This window comes from Metopolophium dirhodum, chromosome 3, assembly GCF_019925205.1.
Source record: "Metopolophium dirhodum isolate CAU chromosome 3, ASM1992520v1, whole genome shotgun sequence".
Taxonomy (NCBI): domain Eukaryota; kingdom Metazoa; phylum Arthropoda; class Insecta; order Hemiptera; family Aphididae; genus Metopolophium; species Metopolophium dirhodum.
This window is the reverse complement of record NC_083562.1, coordinates 854785-878113: the sequence shown is the minus strand read 5'-3', so window position 1 is coordinate 878113 and position 23329 is coordinate 854785. Positions and strand designations below refer to the sequence as shown.

General features: G+C 30.7%; 2 protein-coding genes and 2 non-coding genes across 7 annotated transcripts in view; 3 read left to right on the top strand and 1 right to left on the bottom strand.

Moving 5' to 3' along the window:
• Window positions 1–2893: 2893 nt before the first annotated feature.
• On the top strand, window positions 2894–3012 carry LOC132942248 (5S ribosomal RNA). Its single transcript, XR_009664264.1, has one exon. It is a non-coding gene; the product is annotated as a 5S ribosomal RNA (ribosomal RNA).
• Window positions 3013–6097: 3085 nt separating this feature from the next.
• On the bottom strand, window positions 6098–6216 carry LOC132942242 (5S ribosomal RNA). The gene has a single exon (XR_009664258.1). It is a non-coding gene; the product is annotated as a 5S ribosomal RNA (ribosomal RNA).
• A 7354-nt stretch (window positions 6217–13570) lies between these two features.
• LOC132940815 (protein jagunal) lies at window positions 13571–15033 on the top strand. The gene is made up of 4 exons (XM_061008581.1): window positions 13571–13830; window positions 13992–14133; window positions 14300–14518; window positions 14583–15033. The coding sequence occupies exons 1-4, from the start codon at window positions 13745–13747 to the stop codon at window positions 14712–14714; spliced, it is 579 nt and encodes a 192-aa protein (XP_060864564.1). The 5' UTR covers window positions 13571–13744; the 3' UTR covers window positions 14715–15033.
• Window positions 15034–17474: 2441 nt separating this feature from the next.
• LOC132940957 (trithorax group protein osa-like) overlaps window positions 17475–23329 on the top strand; it is a 35540-nt gene continuing 29685 nt past the window's right edge. For 2 of the 4 annotated variants that reach the window (XM_061008773.1, XM_061008772.1), the window contains exon 1: window positions 17476–19002. In XM_061008773.1, coding sequence (XP_060864756.1) covers window positions 18247–19002 — 756 coding nt within the window. In that variant the 5' untranslated portion in view covers window positions 17476–18246. Of the gene's footprint in view, window positions 19003–23329 lie in introns of all 4 variants that reach the window. The other 2 variants (XM_061008771.1, XM_061008774.1) reach the window with 2 other exon arrangements.

The window sequence follows — 23329 nt, the reverse complement described above, 5'->3', positions numbered from 1 at the left end:
TGGACCCCTATACGTATACACTCTTGATTGAAAATATTACCACAGTTCTATAGACACCAGAGCGTGCTTCCTGTCCTATGAAGGCCTATTTTTTCATACTGTTAAATGCAAAATGCCTTAAAACTATGAACTAAAATGTTATTTTTTTGGGAGTTAGCATCTAATATATAATTGGAGCCTGTAATTATAATTTACATTTGCATTGTTGTTTTAAATATTTTTGATCAAGTAGACATCAATTATGAAATATTATGCTGTATAATTTAGTCACTTCTTGGGATATTCTTCTTGCAACCTAATTGAAATCTTTAAATTAAATTAAAACAATTATGATTCTGCTTCTAATTTTAATAGTAGTCTGGTTGAGTGGAGTATTATTTTCTAGTGCTCATAAAAAACTCTAAAAACATGTTTAAAATATTTTGCATATTTTATTATATGATTGGGTATATTATTTATATTATAATATTATTCAATAATAGTTATCTTATAAGCTTCAAACTAATTTTGAAAAATTGTTTAATTTTTTTGGTGTTTTCTTGTTTTTAGCAACTTGCTATTTTTTTTCTTTTGCAAGTGAATATCATTCTTGTTTTGACATAATGCGTTTTGATATATTTGGTTAATATTTGACTGTGTATTGAGCAACCAACCTTTGTCAAAAATGTTGTTTATATTTCAATAACTACAAATTATGTTAGAAAATAAACTGTGAAAAATGTATATGAAGTTTTTAAATTGAAGTGCAACATTACAAACATGATCGTTTACCGGTACCGCTAGTTATATATATTTAGATATTTTACAGTATAATCTATTTTTTTTATTATTAAAATGTATAGATTAATGTTTTAATATACTTTTGAAAAATATTAATGATAGTATTAAAATTTAAGCATTTAAACTTTTTCCTTAAACGCTTAAAGTCTAAAGAAAATAAGCACTAATCTAGGATGACCATATTATAAATCTATCAACCATTTAGCATATAGATATGTTTCCTTTATCCCCAGGATCTCTGTTAATGATATATGATAATATATAGGTAATAGCATTGATTTTATAATATACTATAAATACTATGAATATATTATAAAATCAATGGTGATAGGTACAACTGAGTAATAAATGCTTATAAAAAGGTATTCAAAATATATGCATTTTGGACTTTGCTAACACATTGGTAATATGAATACTAGTATTAACCTCAATATCAATATATTATGAATTGTATTTAAAATCCATAAATCAATTAATAATTAATAATTATTATTTGTTGATTGTAACACTTTGAGATCATTATGTATGATAATTTAGTGAATTAACTCTCACATTTTTCATATATTTTTTTTAATAGGAAATTTAAAAATGACAATATTTAATAGGTAATATTAATAATTGTTTTTGATTAAAAGAAAGTATTTGAATACATGCATATAAATAATTTAGAATATAGAAGTCATTAAGCAATGAAAAATTTTGAATTTTATTCCTTAAATCATAATATATTTTCATTTTTCTATAGCTTTGGTGTACAAAACTGTTCATTTATCGGCCTCTTTAGGACATACAGCGCTCCCGGTGGTGACGACTATCTATAGTAAAATTTTCAAACAAGTGACGACACCCTGATTTCTTTTTATATACACTACTTTAATTTTGTTGTTAATATTTGATGACAACGACAGCCATGTATATTACTTTAAATTCAATAATATATTAATATGACTCTGGCGTTTTACTACTATTTACACTTTCGTAAATTTAAAAATGTTTTAATAATTTATTACTTGTATAGGTAATTAATATCTTAATCCTCTCCCTCTCATCACAAGCTTGCTTCAAGAGAGAGGTAAGTTCATATTATCATTTAAATTAATTTATATTTATGTATCCTACCTAAGTTGAGTTGAGTTGAATAAATTATTATTATTATTATTATATATGTACAAGGTACTCATTAAAAAACTATGTGGATTTAAGCTTACTTTTTTTTGAATTTCAGTAAAGTTTTCAAACAAAAATTGTATTATCATAAATGAAAAAAATATATATTGAATAACTCAAAGGAGACAAACTATTTTTAAAACTATACCATTGCATTAAATGCCAATATAAATATTTAATGAATATTTCAGGTACCGACCTACCAATCTATGGTTATTCGTTTTGAATTATTGCAAAAATAAAAATCGATGTTGTTAAAAATTGATTTCACGTAAATATTTCAATTTTAAAATGTTACATGTTATATTGATATATTGTTTTGTTCTATCAGTGTTTTCATAATATTTTCAAAGATATAATTTTTAGCGAATGACATTCAACTTACAATTTACGTTTTGAAAAATCACGCGAATTCCGTTTGAATGCGTTTTATATATTTTTTTAAAATAATTATTAGTTTATATTGCATATTTATCTATTTATTAATTTTTATATTATACTGGCTAAATGCCAAGGCTGGGCAAGTTAACAATTTTTTTTAACTCGTTAAGTTAAGTTATTTTTAAGTAATTAAGTTAAGTTAGGTTAAAAGTTACTCGTATTTTTTTCGTTAACTCATTAAGTTAAAAGTTAATTTGAAAAAAAAAAGTAACGAGTTAATTAACTTAACGTTTTAACTTATTTTAAAATGCTTTCGACACGTTAGAAAATAATTAGAATACTAATTAGATACGCATTCAGACTACCTAACTTAAATCGTCAATAATTAATTTACATTAATTAGTAGCCGTATGTCCGTATAAACATAATGTAGATGTATAATTATCGTGTATATTCATAATGTTGTAGATTTAGGTAATATTACGTATATCAATAAACATGATTTTGAAAATAACTGATAAAGACGATAATATACTTAAATCATAAAAAATACCACAGTTTCATCGCCAACGACCATACCACGTTGAATACACCAGTTCTCGTCCGATCACTGAAGTTAAGCAACGTCGGGCGTAGTTAGTACTTGGATGGGTGACCGCTTGGGAACACTACGTGCCGTTGGCATTTTTTTTTTTCGTAAAAAAAGTACCAAGGGGCCATACGATTTTTTACTGTCCCCAAATACTTTTAAGGTAAATGCTTTTTTTAAAAATTATTAGGTACGTCATAGTTTTTGTTTTTTTATAAAAATTAGTTTGTATAGTTACAAAATAATATTATGTTAAATTTTTATACCTAAGTATTTAAAATGTAAAACAAAGTATCCCATACATAGTTCATACTTTATACTATAACCAAAAAATCTAAAAAATATATATAGACACTGTTTTAGATTCCGTGCAGAACGAATGTATTGATTATTTGAGTCTCATCAGCTTTTGATACAGTACAAATATTTCGATTTTCTTAAACTGTATTTTTTCTGGTAGGAAAGTGAATCTAGTTGGTATTTTGGGAGATCCAAAGTAATAAATTCCCAATAGTTTAAGGAAAAACTGAGATTTTTATACAAAACCAGATTTAGAAAAAATCGATATTATTAGCAATTTCTATGCACCATAATATTTTTGAAATATTGTGACTCTTTTTGAGCTATTTATATAGTTACATATACAAATTTTGAGTTTTATTAGTTTTTTAAATTATTGCCAATAAAAAATTTTTTGATCCGTCCAATGTTTTCGAAAAATTTTTCCATTTCATCATAATATTTTTGACATAAAATATGATTTTTAAATAGTTATTTTAAGAATTAGACCACCACCCACCGTTTAAAGTTCCAACTACAAATTCCTGGTGACTCAATCCACCCCTGATTGTAACTTGTAAGTTGTAAGTAAGTAGGTATACCATATTACCAACATATTGTTACTAGCTACATGGTACGTCGTACGTAACAATAAACGAGTAAAAGAAAAGGTATTACCAATTATGTCTGTCATCTGTGTGAAATTCAAAATTATAGATATTAAGTATTTATATTATTATTATAGATACATACATACGACTTACGAGTAACGAGTAGGTACACCTATAATTTTGGTGGTAGGAGCAGACTGTTGGCCAACTCAGTTGGCTCAATATTAATGAAAAAAAAAAATAGGCTTTATACTTTTGCAAGATACTTAATTTCAATATGAGTAGTGATAACGATAACGTCGAAAGTATAAACAAAGTCGGACCACGGTTCCGGTTACTAAGACTAAAGAGACAAACGCTGGATTATGGCGTTTGCAAACATTTACAACTTCGTTTAGAAAACAGACAGTCCGAATTCCTCCGTTATCAAACGTTTGCCGCTATAGAATTTCCTCCTTATACTCAGTATAAGATTGAGTACAACTGTATAAGGTCTAACGCCATGTCCTACGTGAATCCGACAAAAAACAAAAACCGTTTGTATTTCGTCGCATCGGTCGCATCGTATTGCGACGGAACAGCATGATCAGAATAGAAATCGTCGGACTCTCCGGATTTACGTAAGACACGGTGTAAGCTTGAAAGTCATAAATCATATTATTATACGTATCCCGAATATTGAAAAAAACTTACACAGCAGAGTCGTCTACTGGAGAAAAGAAGCGGAAACGCGGGTGGCTCTCGTTTTTCACGCGTTCACAAATCGAAGATAACGACGACAGATGGCGCTGTTGTTACCGTCGGGACTCGTTGACAGAAAATATGACAAATAATATATTTTTATTTTTTAGTGTTGAGCACGAATTAATTAATAAGATAATATATGAAACAAAACCTTAACAGTTGATGACAAAAGTTTCTTTTTCAAATTTGACTCGTAGCGAGATCGACGGTGGATATTTTGTGTGCTATTCATGAATTAGGATAACAGAATTTGTTTAATAATATGAATCTGTGATTAGGATGGATACATCACAGACTTCTATAATAGTTCTATGATACTTCTAATTTCTACTGTTCTAAACTAAGTATGAAAATAAAAATACTTAAGTTTAGCAGATCACGTTAGTTTAAAAATTGGAGTGAATTGCCCTCTCATTAAATTTAAAGGTAAGATTAATATCTAGGAAATATCATAGGCTGTTTATTATATATTTTAATTTTAAGCGAGTTATTTGCTTTGGAAATTTTTTTTCCGATTACCCCTTGTAAATCACGGTCACGACTCACGACAATCTTAGAAACGAATATTGGAGTATAGTGTATACCATTGCATATAACTGATATAAGTACCGCACTATAAATACCAAACCGACCATAATTATTACAATTCACCCCGTCATTCGTCATCTAGTTTCTAGATAATCCCCGTTTTGAGTTTTGTGCATAATATTGTCTTTTTGTCGCAAAATGTCTCAACTGCAATAACTGTATTGATATACAGGGCACGGGCATACAGCATTCATGATTCGTCGTAGGACGTAGGTATATATTATAGAGACATGGAGTGTATAATATTATATTATCGTGAAGTTTTGCGATTTTGCGATTCCGATATTCATATTTTGTTTTTACGAATAAAACCGTAGTGTTATATTGTACGTATTATTTTGTAGTCAATTTTTGAATGATGGTTGGGAATATTTTACATAGCGAAGTGTAATAATATTATAATTATTCGGTTGTTTTCGTGTTAAGAACTTAAACGGCGTTGGAAATGTTTGCAGACGGCCGTGAGCTGAGTAAAATGGTTGATTTTAAATTGTTGGCAGTTTTTGAGATATGAGTATATTACGTAGGTTGTAGGTACCTAAAACGTAGGTACCTAGTACGTCTAAAATAGTGCACTCGACAGATTTAATTTAACGTTTTGCCAGTTGCTGAATACACGCACATGCAGCGTATCTATGCCGTAAATTCGTATAATTTTACACTATCTTCATTTGTTATTCTCGTGTCATCGCCTAGTGTTATATATTATATGATATATCACGCGAAGGAACCACAAAATGTATTTTTATGTAGAAAATATAAAAGTAAGATTGTTATTAATAAATTATATGCGTGTGTTTTAGTTATCTTAGATAGCAATATATATTTTTATGATTTTACAGAATGAATGCATTTGGTACATACAAAATTGTTAAAAAAATATTAACCAACTCATTTTTCAGTAAAAATTTATACACTATTTACTATCAAAAACTTCTACTTAAAAAAGTAAAAAAAATGCCAACGGCACGTAGTGTTCCCAAGCGGTCACCCATCCAAGTACTAACTACGCCCGACGTTGCTTAACTTCAGTGATCGGACGAGAACTGGTGTATTCAACGTGGTATGGTCGTTGGCGAAGTTCATTGAGTATTTTAAATAATTTAGGTGTTATTGTTCAATTTGTATCGACATTATTGGGATCAATTATTGAATAATGTAAATAGTAAATACTCGTAAGAAGTTCTTTATAATCGTGCCATAATATGAATTAACTATCATAATAAATTGATAATTTAATACAAAATATCAATAAAAGTATAAAAATAAAAATTATGTTTATTAATATAGGCCATATAGCCTAAGGTACCTACAGAGTACAGGCTACGATTTACAACATTATAAAATACAAACGTGATAATACGTCTAGTGTTTACTGTCTATTGTCTACATTATGTTTGCGTAAAAAAAACCACAAGATACCTATGTCCTATACCGTATAATGTATATACAATATACTATAGGTATACTTGGTGTAACAGAAAGAACTGATCAAAAAAAAAAAAAAAATTATATGATTAATAGTAAATATGTAAATAGTATAAGAAATATACCCGTGTTATCAAATTTCCAAAAATAATATTTAAAAAAAAGATATTTTAAAACATTCTAAAAAATTAACTACTTGACTTAGATAAATGTTTTTATCATCCAAATCGTTCTTATAGTCAGATTCACAAATTGGCTATTTTGAATTTATTCAAAAAAATTCAAATCAAATTAGTTTTAAATTCTGAGCGAAGCGATGAATGTGTTGATTTTACATTAATGTGTGTTTTTTTTAGATTCTGAGCGAAGCGATGAATGTATTGATTTTACAATGATGTGTGTTTTTTTTTATTTTTATTTTTTTTGTGTCTGTTATCACCTTTTAGGACAGTAAATGTGCTTGGATTTTCTTCAACAGTAACTTTTCTGATAGGAGAGTGAATCTAGTTGGTACTTTGGTAAAAAGTAAAAATTTCCCAGTAGTTTTCAAAAGCGACGTGAAAAACAAAAGTAAAATTAAGGAAAAACGGGAATTTTTACGCAAAATCTATTTTCGAGAAAATCGATTTTGATTTTTGGTGCAACTCTAAAACAAATGATCGTAGGTACATGTAATTTTGACTGAATGTCTTTATAAGCATTTTCTATACACCATATTTTGACTTATTTTGAGCTGTTTACGGACATTGTCAGTTTTCAATTATTTTAGTTTTTTTTTTCTATAAATATCAATACAATTTAATTTGTTGGGTAGAAAAGCGTGAAAATTTAATGCTAGGGTCCTGATATATTGTTACAATAGCAGTTGAAAAATATTAAAAATACATAGGCACATTTTTTTTTGTAAGCATTTAAATTTCAAATTTTGACAAAATGTTTCTAATTTGAAATTTCATAACTATTTTGTAGTTTATATTAAAATTTATAAAATGTTCAACTTTTATAGCTAAGGATTGAAAATTTAAAACATGGCTCCATGTAAATAGGATATATTTAAATTACTTTATTCACCATAATATCATCAAATATACTTGGTAATATCACTAATATCATAGGCTGACTGACCGTTTTCGCTCAGAATCGTTTTTCTTATACAATGATATTATATCATTGAATTCAAATTAAACACCATCCATTACAGTGACCCACTTGTAACCTACTGTACAGCAGAGCGACACCCACTTGCCCACTTTCTTTTATTTATGTACCTAAAACCTAAGTATTATAAACTATTTCATATCCTCACAGGACAGATTTAACATCTTATAAAATTTTACATGATAATTATCTATTCTTTGACGGCAACACGAACATTTTATCAACAAAATAATACTGCAAAAATATTACGGGCATGAAAGATAATATTTTTTTTTTATTTATGAAATAAGATTTTTGTTATTTGAATAACGCAAAACGTCAAAATGATACAAAGTTTTAAAGAAAATAATAAAAATTACCCATAAGACATTAGCACCAAAATGAGTTGGTATCGTACGAAAGCGCAAAAATCCTCGATACCTGTGTGCCACACTTATATTTTAACAATTTACTATTGACAATTTTTTATAAGATCGAAAAAATTAACCGATTTATTTAAATTATAATTTATTAATTTCTATTATATTATTTATTGACAATTTTTCCTCTTAATACCATTCAAGGTTTGATATCCTCTTTTTATTTTAATAAAATTTTTCAAAATTAACAACTAAGACTACAACAATCATAACCAATAGCAACCTTACAATAAACAAAAATATATTATTATTTAGTTTATTACTTTCCTGTACAGATTGCGCTACTGTTGTATTTTTTACATCAAGATTTCCTACTTTTCTAGTAGATTTTCCTAAAATTTTCTTTCATAAGAACCTTTTCCTGACAATTACGAACATAACAAAAAAAGAATCAGCCAAATCAGTCAAGCCGTTTCGGAGCCAACCCGTAACACAAAATCTGAACTTGCTTTTATAGTATAGATATTTTTAACAAAATAAAAATAGGTTCTACCTAGTTTTGTCGAACGTATATCTTTATAAGTAAATAGTAATTTATTATAATAATGCATCAAAGAATTTATTTATTTTTAATACAATTTGTAACCTATATCCGACTTAATACTCGGTTGACAGGCGTCTTTCAAAAAGTGCAGGGGCAGCCCAGGCACTCTAGGATGCCACCGTAGACACGCCTATTATTATATTATGACTATTACTAGTAACTTCAGTACGGATTTTAAAGCAATAAAAAAACTAAAGAAAAGCACTAAAAAAGCAATAATAGACAAATCTTCCAAAAAAGCTTGAAAAAAAGTATTAAAATTATTTATTAGTTCATTAAATTAATTTTTTAAAAAAGGTATTAATAATAAATTTATTTACAAGCCGGCTTCTTCGAGTTTTCCTTCTTCCACAATTATTAATCTGTAAATTAAATTTTTTCTATTTAAGATAATTTATAAAAAATAAATTAAGTAATATAGTTGTAAAATGTTTTTTGTTTATCTATATCATCAAAGTTGCATTGGACAATTAAAACTTTTTTAAAGTTTTCAAATAAGAATTAACATTTCAAATGCGTTTATTTAGAACACATTATAAAATAAACATACCAAAAATGCCCAAAAAAGCATAAATATACAAAAAAAACATCAAAAAAGGAAAATAAAATGTAGTTCATTTTATTCTAAGTAGTATAGGTCGAATTTGTAGCTGACATAGCTTCGTTTTAGAGCAATAGAAAAAAAAGGCAAATGCCTTCAAAATCCGCACTTACTCTACTAATAACCAATCATAATTATTTGGTACACGATTCTAACTTAATACAGTGACGGCAATCCTCAAATAAATATGTGTTGCTGAGGATAATTCTGAAGACCCAACCACCTACAAACATTTATTAGAAAATACAAATTACCAATATTCAATTAGTGGGTCACATATTTTTGTTAAATTTTGAATGATATCAAAATATAATAATTTATCTAATAATTTGTTTTTAAATTATTAAGGAATTGAAAACATTATTTAAAACGACGTTTATGTTACTTATATTTTTAAAAGGAAGGAGCTTATTTTGGCGCCTCAAACTGCAATATACTATTTATTAAATGACAATCTATACGTTGATAGAAAACAAATTTGGAAAATGTTACTTTTTTCAAACTTAGGCGAGTGGCGATATATACCTGTTGTTGGTGTTTTTATTACAAATTTAAGTTTTTTTGAATTTTGTGGTGGAGGGATTTCTGAGCCAACTTCAAAACTAAGCTAGATAGTTTACGGGACCGTCGAGTAGCAAATTTGTCAAAAAAAATTCGCAAAAATCATTGTTTTAACTAGGAAGGGATTATAAAACAGTTTATAAAACGACAATTACGTTATTTAGATTTTTAAAAGGAACTTATTTTGACGCCTTAAACTACTCATCGGGATTTTGTGATCGGTGAACATACCTCGCTTTACAGCCACGCTCGATCTCCCCAACTCCTGAGACCGGTTTCCGTTTTTTATGCCGTTCTATTCAGATTACGTACTTGAAGCCAACTACTAATCAACGATATATTTTTCCACACCCGGAACTGACCCGTACGCCCATATATCGCTGGCGGGCCGCATCATGAAAACGTTTTTTTCTCGTACACTCCTGGTACCGAATTATGTATTTTAAATTAATTTTTATGCAGTCCGTGGGTTTAATTAACTTGGACTGACAAACAGACCGACGACAAAGGAATAACTTTAGTTGCCTATTCACAACGCCGCGTTATCACGATCAAACGATAGCAATTTATAAAATATATATAGGTAAAATATTATGATATTATATTGATATCGAATACGTTACTATAGTTCGAATTATATTATTGTCTATAGGTATAAACATTGGCGAAGCTAGAATTATGAAATGGGTGAGGGGGTTAAGTATAAATTAAACCAAGTTTTTTTTACAGTTTTCGTATATAAATAATACATTTAATAGAGGGAAAAATGTAAATGGGAGGGAGGGGGGGGGGGTTAAAACCCTTTTATTTGTATAAATACGAGATAATCTACTTAAAATTGTATTATTTGTATTATTTTTCACTGTATACATTAAAACATTTATTTTACTTTTAGGATTTTTATAGTATTTTAGTATAACAATTAACAAATAATTATTATTGATCAAAATCAAATAGCTCGTAAAAATATACAAGCCTAATATGTAATAATTTAATTAAATGTTAATTTAAATAGATATAAAAATAATAAAAAAAATGGTGAAACGCAAATAAGCAATAGAGAAAGTAAAATAATAATAAAATATCTTGAATAATAATATGTTAACAAGAGAGAATGTTTTAAATTGTTTTTATTCAGTGTCCATAATAATAAGTTAGTCTGTCTACGCTGCAGTCAAAGACCAAAAAGTTTAATAAAATATTCAATAAGTCACTGGTCTATATAGCTTGTAGTTATGAACAGTTTTATCCGCAGACATTTATTCGAGAGATTTTAATAGAAATATATTTTATATTACCTAAGTAAAACAAAATCTATTGTTTTATTATATTTTAGCTACATATACGCTCTGTCGTGTCGTGTGAGTTTCATCATGTTCAGATTGGCCACATCATTCACTAACCACGACATGATCTACCGGGAAATTTTCAGAGTTTGACTAAGATAAACTTTTGAACATGACACAACAGACAATGTAGGTGCAGTGAACCCGGATTATTATTCCAATATTATAATAAGTACCTGTAGTTATCTGCAATAAAATTATTATAATAGTTCTAGGTATTGACTATTTTAACATATTTAAAAAAGGTACCTCCTACTCATATTTTAAATTCTCTATAGATATACTTAAATATTTTCTGAATTAAAACTTGGAATCGAATATATAACATTTAATTAACGCCGTTATGATGTATGAACATTATATATTATTTACATCTTATGATAATTATACGTACCCATGGGCCATGGATTTGAGCAGTATTATACCAACTTAGTTTGAATAAATTGAATCTGTATGTATATTGTATAAAAGAAGATGTCTTGACTATGACTAATCGACGTACACAGTACAGCCAAAACTTTGATAGCTATATAGACGGTTACAAAAATATTTGTCGTATACGTAAAGTCCAATATTTGTTTAGTCCAATGACCAATTGTTAATTGTATCCCATATACATTTTTGTCCAATGTAATTTTGTCGATTATTTTTTAAGTCCAACGTACATATTTGTCCAATGTAAATGTATCCATTATTTTTCAAGGTTTTTATTTAATTTCAAATCTTGACTATTTGTCCGCTTGATTTTTTAAGTCCGATGTACTTTAATCTATTATTTTGAGTGAGTGAAATGTCTTGAAAAATAAAAATAAATACAAACGACACATTTGTTGCAAATTTAGTTCATTACATCAGCATTTGGATAACTGTGTAGTTTTAAAAGGTAAGGTAATGCTCTAAAATATACGCTGATTTCGTTATTTTCTCTGTAAAGATTAATTAGTATATTACATATAGATACATATAGACATATAGTAAAGGGTAAAGTAATAAATTATTACTTAACCCACTATATATCAAATCGTTCTTAATTAGCGATGTATTTTTTGGGGAACTGGAGGTTTGACACGTGTGTGATCACATCTTATCTGTATAATAGTATTTTTGGTTTCTTCTAGTTTTATATTGAAACCTTCTACAACATTTTTAGTTCTTTGTCTTCGGCTTAATACAAGTAAATAAAAACATTCCAAATTTGCGTAATAGCTACAAGATATTATCTCTTACCACGTGCTGGTCTACGAATATATGTTCTTTATTATTATTTTTATTTTATTATTTACGCCAAACGGAATTTTATAATACAGCATAAAAATTATTAATAAGAAATGAAAACAAATTAAAATTTACGATAGTTAACAATATATTATAATAGGTAGGTACTATACAGTTTAAAATGGTCATCAGTCAAAAGTACCGATTTAACAAAATTAAATTTACAAAACAAAAGTGCATGTAGAGTTAATATATAATAGAATTTATATTATATTTATATATATATCTAAAATAATAGGCCTGTTTTATGTACCAATTTTCTGACGACGCTATTGAAACTTTTCAATTTTTTTTCATATAGTTGTTCCAAATACTTTATTGAGTGTCACCGACGTTGTCTGGTTTTTAAGGTTTTTGTCTGGGGGGGAGAGGAGAGGCGGTTTATTGTAATTACAGGTTACGGGTTTTTAGCGTGTTATTTAAATAATTTGACGATTTTTTTCCACAAAATTGTTCCAAATACTCCTCCGAAGTCCGAGTGATCTATTTTCCCAATTTTATTGTAACTTAAGAAAATGCAAATCCTGTTGTTTGAGAAGTCACGATTTTATTGTTCATTTCAGTAACTGAACAATAATCCGTTTTTATGATTGAAATATAACTAGGCATAGGAATATAGGATTAACAGATGTCAGGATCCAAGATATTTAGATATAGGACGTGTTTAAAACTTTAAAATAATAAATTTACAGTTTTTGTTTACTCATAAATAAATATATTTTATCTCAATGAAAAAAATCTAAAAATTATTAAAAGTTTATTTATTGACTGATTCAGGTTCATGATAAATTATAATATTTGTATGCCTCCTAACCACGGTTCAGATGTTATAGGCGCCAAAGCCAAAAAGCCAAACCATGCCAAATAATTAACATAACTATCAACTACATAAGTATGTCCACTTACGATGTACCTACTCTAAAGTCTAGGTATGGCCCAATGCTCGCACAAAAATAATTCTGTAAAAAAAGGGGACTAAAATTAAACAAAATTCGTATAAAAAATAGTTTATAAGTTATCACTAGCTTCATGCTGACGCTAGCAAACAGCTGCTTATGCAGATTAAATTTAGGTTAAGAATTCGCTGTTATCACTAAGCAGAGACCCGATTACCCGTCACCCGAGTACCCGACCACTTTGGCAGTTTTATTTTTGAGAATGTAGCTCAATGTATTTTGATATATTATTTGTGTGAACATCATTCATATGTAACAGTTTTTTGGTATTAGGTTTATTTTTTTTATTATTTTAGTAAACAATACAAAACAATATAATGTCGTCAAAGGGCCCAACAATTGCTGGCTCAGACGGCTCAGATTTTTCTCATCGTCAAAAAGTTGCCGACCACTACAAAATCAGGTACTTACTACTTATTTTATAGATACACATTTATTATATTCTACAATCTACATAAATAATAGGTTAATACATATTTTTTATTGTTCTATACTCAAATTAATCAATTTTGTTTAGTAAACTTAATTATTTTAAAATATTCTAATAATTGATTTTAATTTTAGTGTACAAAATAAAAGTCGACTTAAATATTGTATACTATTTCACTATATTCTATTCTTTCTTATGGGTGCAAAATTATGCCCAGATGTTTTGGATAGATTGGATATATTTGTATTAGAAATTGAAGAACTTGAAATTCCTAAGGTATGTCAATTTGAGAATGAAATAATTTTCTTACTAAATACAATTTATAATACTGGATAATATAAACTATTTGATATTATAATTTATAATATTAGTAGTATACATTTTAATTTTCTGAGTTAAACTTGGCTGTATATACAAAGGTAAATATAATTTATTATTTCAGCCATTGCTTTGGGAATATTTATGGTGTTTGAGTTTGCCAGCATCTTTTCTGGCATTACGTGCAATTAAGCATAATTGTATAAAAAATATTTCCTTTTACATCAAATGGATTATTTCATTCGGTGTTTTACCTGTAGTCTATGGCTTTTTTACATACCTTCCAGAAGTGTATACTTTTATTACAACAAGTCCATCAACTGAATCTATTCAACTGTGGCGGGTGAGTATCATACTATAGAATTTATAATTATTTATTTGTACTTAAATTATTTTTTCAATTTCAGAACTTCCCTTATGGTATACTTTGGTATATATTTATTGCTATAGCAGTTCAAATTCATGGATTCTCAATATATTTTGCACTAAATTTGAAAAAGGCCTGGACTGCCAGGGGTACTGCTCAAAAAAAGAAATAAATGAGTTGCTTTGAAAAATCATGGTGATCTGGGATAGTGTAAATACTATGGATTATAACTGTACAATATATATTTACATTTTTATGATTATGTAAGCCATGAGAACTGCATAATGGTTTTAACCAAACTGAATTAATATAGTTAATTAATGGTATAAAAAAATATATTTTTGTAGTTTATCTGTGCTACTTAAATTGTTAAATTGTTTTCTTGTTTATTTAATATAAAATTTACAAGATTGAAAATTTTGTATACAATTTGTTATAACTTTTTAAGTGATTTTGTTTATTATAAATACGGAAAATTATTTTTCACCCTATGTATTTATACATTTTTATACAACGGGTTGACACTCGATAGCTTTTTATTATTGGGCAAAAATATTATTTAAACAATTTGAAACGAGTACCTATATAATCTTTTTTACTGTGTCATAGAGTATACATAAAATATTTTGTTTATTCCTAACCTGTTCAATACGAGTATGTGAATAAATAAATAATTCTTGTAGGACCATTCAAGTAGTTAAATTATTAAAAATATTTTAAAACTAATATTCTATATGATATAATATTATAAACAATTTCATATTATATTATTATTATAATTAGTAGAAAAATGCATATACTTAAGAGTTTTATGTTGTCATAGAGGAAAAATAGCTCCTGTTGTTATATTATTATTATTTTTGTTTTCTGTGTCATTTCTCTACCACCGTTACAAAATCTGAGTTTATAACCAGATATGTTAGCACCTCATCCCAATTTTTTTTTTTATTATTTAATCTTCATTAAATTTATTATCAACAATTTTAAACATATTTTACTTTACATATTTTTGTACCATATAAATATAAACTGAAACATATTTTTTTGGGGTGGAATATAAAAAATATTTAAAAATGTATTTTTATAAATAAAGTAATAAGTTCTAAGTTAAAACAATATTTACCGTTTATAATGTATAGCAGTATTGCATTCATGTACTATGCAATATAGTGGCAGTTTTGAGTTTTGTTTATATTTGAAAATAGTTGTAATATATTAATACATATTATGTATTAGTAATAAGCAATTTTAATATACAATGTCATGTAAAATATAATTTAAATGGCACATAAAATGTTTATTTGTACATTTTCATGCATAAATATTTAATTATTTGCATTACAGATCTATGGTTGTTTATTTTTTCGAATTCATATTTCATTCAAATCAATACTGATAAATGATAATATGTAATATTGTTTACACAAAAGTAATTAATTATTGTTGTATAGCTGTTATTTTTATCATTGTTTTGGCTATTATCTAATTTATTTTACGATCTACCTATAACTAATATTATATTGTATTTTATTTTTATTCTTCGTTCAGATTTATAAAATGTAATGTATTTAAGTATGTTATTTGATGATTGTTGAAGATAAGTATTATGAATTTAGCACACAAGTGAATCAAGAAACTAAATAATATTTTGCTTTAGGTATCTAATAGTTATAAACTTATAACTGAGCAAACAGTGATAATTAAAAATTATAAATTATTGGATAGCAGAGTAGGTCCATTGAGTAATATTTGTTTATTATTATTATAATTGATTATAATAAGATAGATATTATAATGAAAGACTAGTAATTTTAAAGTGTTGTGTAAAGTGATAAGTACACTCCTCGAACGATATAATTATTGTTATTTTTATAGTTCAAATAATTGTCCACGTGAATTAATAGACATTAATATTATAGGTACAATACCTATTTTTAATTTTATAATGATTATAATAATAATATTATAATGTAGATAATAGAGATCTTGGCCGTAATAATTTCTAGAACAAATCGAAAAAGGGAGAGATACTGTCTACTATACAGGTATTCTGATGACATTTCGTACAAAGCGAATAGTGTGTTGTAATAATATAATGTTATGATGTGTAGATCGACCTGTGCGGGTTTTCTGCGCCGGCAACAACGATAAAAATAATAACGAATAGAGTTTGTCATCGTGTCATTACGACGGGGGAAAGGAGTGAAAAAAATTTCGGTCGTCTAAAGAAAAATGGCAACAACACTCGGAACGCGCCCGCCGTCGGTCATAACGTGCCGTTGGGACGACGAGCATAATAATAATATAATATCATTACGCGCACGGCGACGGCGATATTACAATGCGTGTGCGTGTGCGTGTGGTCGCGAGAGGTGCAAAAACGCGGCGGCGCAAAAACAAACGAATGCTCAGAGCCGAAAAAAAAAACGCGGGCGACCGACCGTTGGAACGGCCAACCGCCGCCGCCGCACGTACGTTAAAAAGTATAATATATCGTAAAATTATATCGTTCGTGACCGGCGTCGTCGTGGCCACCCACAGCCGCGTCGCCGAGACGGCTGTGGTTTTCGGGTAGATGGCGCGCGTCGTATCGGCCGGCGGAAAATCGTTTTTATCGATGCGCGCGCTAAAAAATGGAATAAAAAATCGTGGGTGGGTGGAACAATGACAATCGGCGCGGCCGGAAAAATCGTAAAGTTTTTCGGGACGCGCAACGTGCTGGGTCGGGAAAGACTTGAACAACGTTATTTGCTCGCAAGCGTGTAACCGTCGTGCTGAGAGGAGAAATAATAATAAATTTAGCTTTATATTATTTTATAATACTAATGATAAAGTGAATATTATGCAGCGTAGAGTGTAGACGGAACGAAAAATGTCGATGCACAGGCCGGCGGCAGCAGCACTGCGAGCGGCGGCGGCGGCGGCGTCGTCTCACCCGTTACAGAGTGGCCACGGGACGCGCGCGTGAAGCCGGGCCGAGAGTACACACTGTAGGCCGCCGTACATTTTTGTTCCGTTCAGAGTCTACGGGAGATAATCGGTGAGTGTGCGCGGCGTATTACTCGACCGAAATTTATTGGAAAAAGGGTATTGCATATACACACACGGGCACGTATGATTTTCTAGTGTTGTTATTATTTTTCGTATACGAATTGTGAGTGTTGTGCGCGGTCTGCCGTGTTCGTGTACGCGTTTGTCGTTTTGCCGTGCGTTGCGATAATATTTTCCTCGTCCGCTCAACGTACCGCGGCCGAATCGAATTACTGTAGATTTCGTTTTCTCCGTTCGTGGCGTCCGTGTGCCGCCGCCGATACCCCGGGATAGGATATTCGTCCGAGAGGTGCGTCGTAACCTTTTGCCGTCCTAACCTCGTTTCGCGTTTCTCGCCCGCCGTTTGTCGTCGTCGTCGTCGTTGTGGTCGTCGTCGTTCGTTTCCCGTTAAAGAACCGCCGCCGCGCACACGCAGTGCCAACGAACGGGCCATGTCCGATGCCGGTGCGGACACCGACGTGCACGGCTGCAGCGGACACGTCGAGTGGTAATTATGTACGCTGCGCCATTGCTATGCTTAATATTCGGTTTGCCGAGTGCGAACGGCGCGGGCATAACGTAGCTGACTCGTGTTACTATGTACTACGCTGTCGTTGACGGGTGGCGGCGGCGGGGTGTTGGCAAACGTTCTGCTGCCTGTAACGTCGTCTAACATGGCTGCTACGCACGCGGAAAACCAGCCGGGCGGCGACGTGAACAATCGTGACCAAGATAGGCCGCTGGATGTGCCCGGTTTCCAGAACGGCAGCCACGAGCGCAGGGCGCCAATGAGCGGCAGCAGCCTGCTGGCGCCTGAATCGCCAAAAGGTAAGCAGCAGCAGGTGCCGACCAACCACCACAACTACGACGGTATGAGCAGTGGAAACGGTGGTGGACCGCTGTACGGCCGGCCGGAGCATGGTGATCAGCCGACCGGTGACAGTGACATGCCAAAAACAAACAATTTCGAACAAACGCCGCCCGACAAGGATGGCTATCCGCCGCCTCCTCCCGGTGGCTATCGTAACAGTTTTGGTCACCATCAACCACCCTCTGATCAGCACCATGCCAATAGCAATGCCGAGCCCAACAGTTTTGGCCAGTTCAGGCATGCTTACCCTAAACCGATGATGCGGGTGCCGGGACCTCCAGGAGCTATGTTTCCCCAGCGACAATACTTGTCTGGCCAGAGTATATCTCAACCGACTGGACCTACGCCCACGCTCAACCAGCTGCTGCAGTCATCGAATCCGGCAACACGTTATCAGAACAATTACGGCAACGAGTATCCCAAACCTGATGGTTCTCAACCACCACCGGTTCAAAACCAACAACAGCAACATTACAACCAAAATTGGCCACCACCAAGACACAACATGCCACCTTTTCCTCCTCAACATGGCATGCCTTATAGAAATATGCCACCATCGGTCAGTTATATTTTAATTATTTGAAAATGCATATTAAAACTTTTAAATACAAATATTTCCCTTCTCTAATCTTAGCTGATATCCAGAATTATTAATCTAAATATAATTTAGTATTTGGTTCATAAGTTCAATATTTAAAAAAGGTTGAGCACTGAATTACTCGTTACTCACTTACTCTAGATGTTACCTAAAAGGGATTTATGGCTCAACTGGGGTTTTAATTTTACTGTAGTCTGATGATATCAAATAAAAGTAGTCCATCCTGTTTTAAATTTTTCCTAACTTGTTAATTATTTTACTCAGTAACTATATTTATAGCTAAACATGACATACAAATTAAACCATTTCAAATGTGTATATTATATATTATTATCATAAATCTAATTTGGGTAAATAGTAGAGCAGATGCTGTTTGAATAGTACTATAAATACCTACACAATTTGTTGGTCTTTAGATATTTTTTCTTTTATAAGTATTTTATCAATTTTTTTTTATCTTAGATCAAATTACTGGAATATTTTAAGTACAATTATTGTTATTAGGTAGGTATATGTAGGTAATAAATAATGTTTAATAACTGCACATTCTGATAGGTACCTGGTACCTATAATATTATTACATTTAAATATTCATCTGAAAATGGCTGAATGCACTTCATTAAGTCACAAAATATTTTTCCTTTAGGCACCTAATATTGTGTTTTTAATGCTAGTCCAAAAGTACTTTATTTAGGTGATATAGTGAAGAGTTTTTATTTCTATACTAGCTCACCTATAATTCCAATACCTATAGTATCTATTATTTGATTATATTACATTAATTATTAAAAATAATGTACAATTATTAATTTCTCAACATAAATATTTAGTTAAATGTAACATAAAGTATTATCTATAATACCGATATTAATCTCTTAAGTGTTTTAACAATTTAATTTTGTGTCGTTTTTAAATCAATCTAATGAATTAGTTATTAAAGCGGAACATAACTTACCAATATAATTTTGACAGCCAGATAACTAGCTTAAATTAAATTTTTGTTTTGCTTATATAATTTAAAAATGTGACTAATGTGTGTTTTAATGATTTATGAATGTTGTAATATTTTTCTTCGCGTATGTGAAAAAGAAGACCAGAGATAATCCTATAGGCAGATAGAAAAATTATCTGTGTATTTAAATAATACGATTTCTTGAAGTTTATGATAACAAAAAAAACGTATTTAGAGTGTTTCCAATTTGATATATCTCTTTATTTTGGAAATCGTTTTTATAACGAGTAGAATAATATCATGCCCATCATCTAAATATTATCAGTAAGCAAATCTAACTAAACTATGTTATTAAGGTTATTTTATTGTTAAAATTTTATGATTTTTTGAAGGGTTTCTATACAATACATGACTGCGAATTTTCAATATTGCGTAAATGATGTAGGAAATATCGAACACCTTTTAAATTAGAGATAGACCCCTCATAGCTATTAATAATAATTATCGTTTCGTCGGAACGTAGTGATTAAGAAAAGTATGATACGTGTTAAAAGCACTTCAAAAGTAATACTCCCGATTGGTTAATTGAGAGCAGAATGTGTTAAAAGTGTACATAGTAGGTAACTCTTACTATGGATTTTTATTATTAAAAATTTGTTAACGTTTCAAGTAATGAAAAAAACAAATTCGAAAATAAGACATTTAAATATGTCTATGATTATTTACTAAAACATATGCACGGTGCACACGTTATTATATTAGTTTTTCTTTTAAATTATATTCTATTATATTAACAGTGCGTAATCAACAAGCACTGAAACACTGCAACATCAAAAAAAGGGTGGGCTCCATAGATCTGAACACTTTAAATAATTTATATTAAAAAGCTCAGACATTACAAAAACTGCTTGTTTCGAAGTCTTCGAGAAATAATATTTCCAGGCAGATTAAAAAAAAACAAATATAAAATGAATATGTCAATAGGTGTGTAATTGTTGGAATAGGAACGATCGTTTTCGTAACGATTTACATTAATAATGCGTATTTATTATTATTTTTTTTTTCTTAAAATTCGATTCGTTCTGTATCTGGTCTCGAATTTTGCCGCAGTGTCCGAGGTGACGCGTTCCGTCTTGTCACTTATAATAATAATATCGGCATCGCGTGGGGCTCTCGTCGTCGTCTGTCGAATCAATTTGCCACATGGGTAGAGTCGCGTTGTTTTACTGGCAAGTCGGTTATATGATACACCATACCACGTACGGTTCAACTGCAGCAACCACAATACTGGATAATAATAATATAATTTTACGCGGTAATTATCCATCGTGTGTGGTGTGTACACGCACATACTATCTATGCGTCTGTATTATTTTATTATTTATTATTATGCATTAATTGTAAGTAATACTATTTAATAACGTCGTGCACTAGATCATGTATGTCTCCTCCGTGTGTTATAACAATAAAATGTATCTGAGTAATTGATTATAATAATATCACACGTAAACTGTAAAGAGATAACAGTAGAAAAAAATACCGGCATGTGCATGTTTAATAAAATAATATCGTTTTCACAGTTCTTCGGATTTTGATAACCGGCTGTTAACGATCGTGTCGAGTGTGTGAGTGTGTAACCGCGCGATAATAATTCCACAGTCCGTCCGTCCGTGCGGCGGTACCTGCGCCGATTGAATGAAGAGAGGAATACTTAATAATTTGTTGTTAATATTAATTGAATACAATAAAAAAATAATAATAATGAGAATATTACGACGACCGCAACACACATTTTCCAATGCGTCGACGACCACTGCCGGGGATCGCCTCCGGTGGAAGTATAATAATAATAACTTATTATATTAATAACAATAAATAAGCGGTCCCGCGCGATAACGATTATTATTTATTCCGTTGTATTATGTATTAATAATGTATAAAATCGTGGTGGCAGCATTTCCACGTTTCTCCTTCGCCACTCGCTGCTCGTCTCGATTTGTTTACGACAAATATCGCCGCCGTACACATCATGATATCCATAATAATATTATAATACGTGAGCGAGCATCAGTGTGTGTGTGTGTGTGTGTGTGTGTGTGTTTGTTAAGTTATTATATAATAATATAATAGTATGCGAGTGTGGTATACATATTTTTAAGAATTAGAGACGTTTTTATTGGTCGGTAATTGATTCATTCATTAGCCGATCGGCGGAATGCGCCCAAATATTTATTTTTAATGTCCCGCGACACCGTTCGTGTCTCCGCCCCCGCCGATAATCGTCGCGTTAATTTATATAAACGTCGGTGGCGGGTACATTATTGCCATTATAATTATTATTTTACTACCACCGCACACACATTATTTCCCGAATTACTGTTTGTATCCTGTCACAAGTGTATTTATACATAATATTTTATGCCACGATAAATCTGCGTTTTCATATGAATATTTTTCACCATCACCCGTTGTTTATGAGTGTGTCTAATTACTCTTAAATAAATCCATTGTCGGTGTCATGTCTGTTTCATTTTGTGTTGCATTTATTATTTGTAATATCGACGTGTTCCGAAATGTCGGGAAAATCGGCGATTGTGTTCGGGGGACGTATTAAATAGTAATAAATAAATAAATAGTTGTAGTATCTGAAAAAAATTATCATAACGCGCGCGCCGGGCCTCTCCTCTGCAGTCGGCGTCAATGGGTTTTCTTTTAAAAAAAAATAAAAACATTTTTTATTATTTTTTTATCCCCGTTTTTTCCGTCTCTCTCGCTCGCTCCGGAGTAGTTTTGTGTACGCGGGCTTTGTTGGGAACGAGCTATAGCTTCGCAACCAGCGGCGGCGGCGGCATTCACTTCGTTACGTTTTCCTATCGCGCGCGGCAGCTGCGTGTTGGGTAGAATGTATATATTATGTTGTATGGTGTGCGTGCGTTATATATATATATATATATTATTCCCAGTGAACGCCGCTCGCTCGACGCCACGCCTACAGTCCCGCCGCGTTGCCACGTTGTGCATCGGTGCCGCGTTTGCGTTATATAATGACGCTACGGCTGCCCGAATGGCAACCTTGAAGAGAAGAAAAATCGTATCGTTGGGGGCCACCGCGTTGCGCCGGGAAAATTTCCTCTTTTTTTTTCTCTTCTCATTTCTTATCTCGTATATTATATACTTTTTTTTAATACATATTTCAAGCGAAAAACTGTTTTTGAACAACTTTTTCCTTCTCCGGTGCGACCCAGTATTATTTATTTTTTAAACGAAAAAATATTATCATCATTACTATTATTATTATTGGCGACGAATAATTTTCAAAACCACACGTCTACCGAC

Coding starts and splice junctions, on each gene's coding strand:
- LOC132940815 (XM_061008581.1), top strand. CDS start 13,745: ATGTCGTCAAAGGGCCCAACAATTGCTGGCTCAGACGGCTCAGATTTT. Junction 13,831..13,991: donor GCCGACCACTACAAAATCAG/GTACTTACTACT, acceptor TTTTAATTTTAG/TGTACAAAATAAAAGTCGAC. Junction 14,519..14,582: donor AATCTATTCAACTGTGGCGG/GTGAGTATCATA, acceptor TTTCAATTTCAG/AACTTCCCTTATGGTATACT.